General features: G+C 32.6%; 1 protein-coding gene across 13 annotated transcripts in view; it reads left to right on the forward strand.

Moving 5' to 3' along the window:
* DST (dystonin) overlaps positions 1-556 on the forward strand; it is a 569,390-nt gene that overhangs the window by 390,705 nt on the left and 178,129 nt on the right. For 9 of the 13 annotated variants that reach the window (XM_019520527.1, XM_019520528.1, XM_019520523.1 and 6 more), the window contains one exon: positions 111-326. The exons of the other annotated variants lie outside the window; for them this stretch is intronic. In XM_019520527.1, the coding sequence (XP_019376072.1) occupies positions 111-326 (216 nt within the window). The remainder of the gene's footprint in view (positions 1-110; positions 327-556) is intronic. 13 annotated transcript variants of the gene reach the window in all.

The raw sequence follows: 556 nt of genomic DNA on the forward strand, positions 1-556 counted from the left end.
ATTCAGTCCTTATATAATTCGGCACGAACTCACACAAAATTACTTAATTAATTTACATTTAAACCTCTTTTTCTAAGTATATTTAATACACCTAATGTATATTTTTGCAGTCATTTGAATCAAGACTGGCCAGTTTTGCTGCTGTTCTAAAAAAAGATCTGAAGTTGACAGAGGAGTTTTTAAAGTTTTATCACAAAGATATTCCCAAAGAGCAACTTAAGGGGCTCAAATTAAGCTATGACTATGTGCAGAAGGCTTTTTATGTGGTCTGTGATATATCTTCAAGTCTTGCAAAACAAATAGTCCTTGCTGTTGACACTGAAATGGTATGTACCTATCTAACTTTTTTGTTTCTTTGTTTACTTGTTTGAAGTAGTTCAACTTAAAAGGAATATTTTGTTTTGGTTTTATCTAAATAAAAATAAATGTTTACAGGTTTCCTTTGCCAAGCACGGTTTTGCCAACTGTGGTTTTGAGTATCCATGGTTAATATTCTGTAAACCATTTTGGGTATCACAGTATACAGTTTTGGCTAACCATGGTTTTCTGTGGCCAC

The sequence above is a fragment of the Gavialis gangeticus genome, unplaced genomic scaffold (genome assembly GCF_001723915.1).
Source record: "Gavialis gangeticus isolate Ggan-Ray unplaced genomic scaffold, GavGan_comp1, whole genome shotgun sequence".
NCBI classification, from domain to species: Eukaryota; Metazoa; Chordata; order Crocodylia; family Gavialidae; genus Gavialis; species Gavialis gangeticus.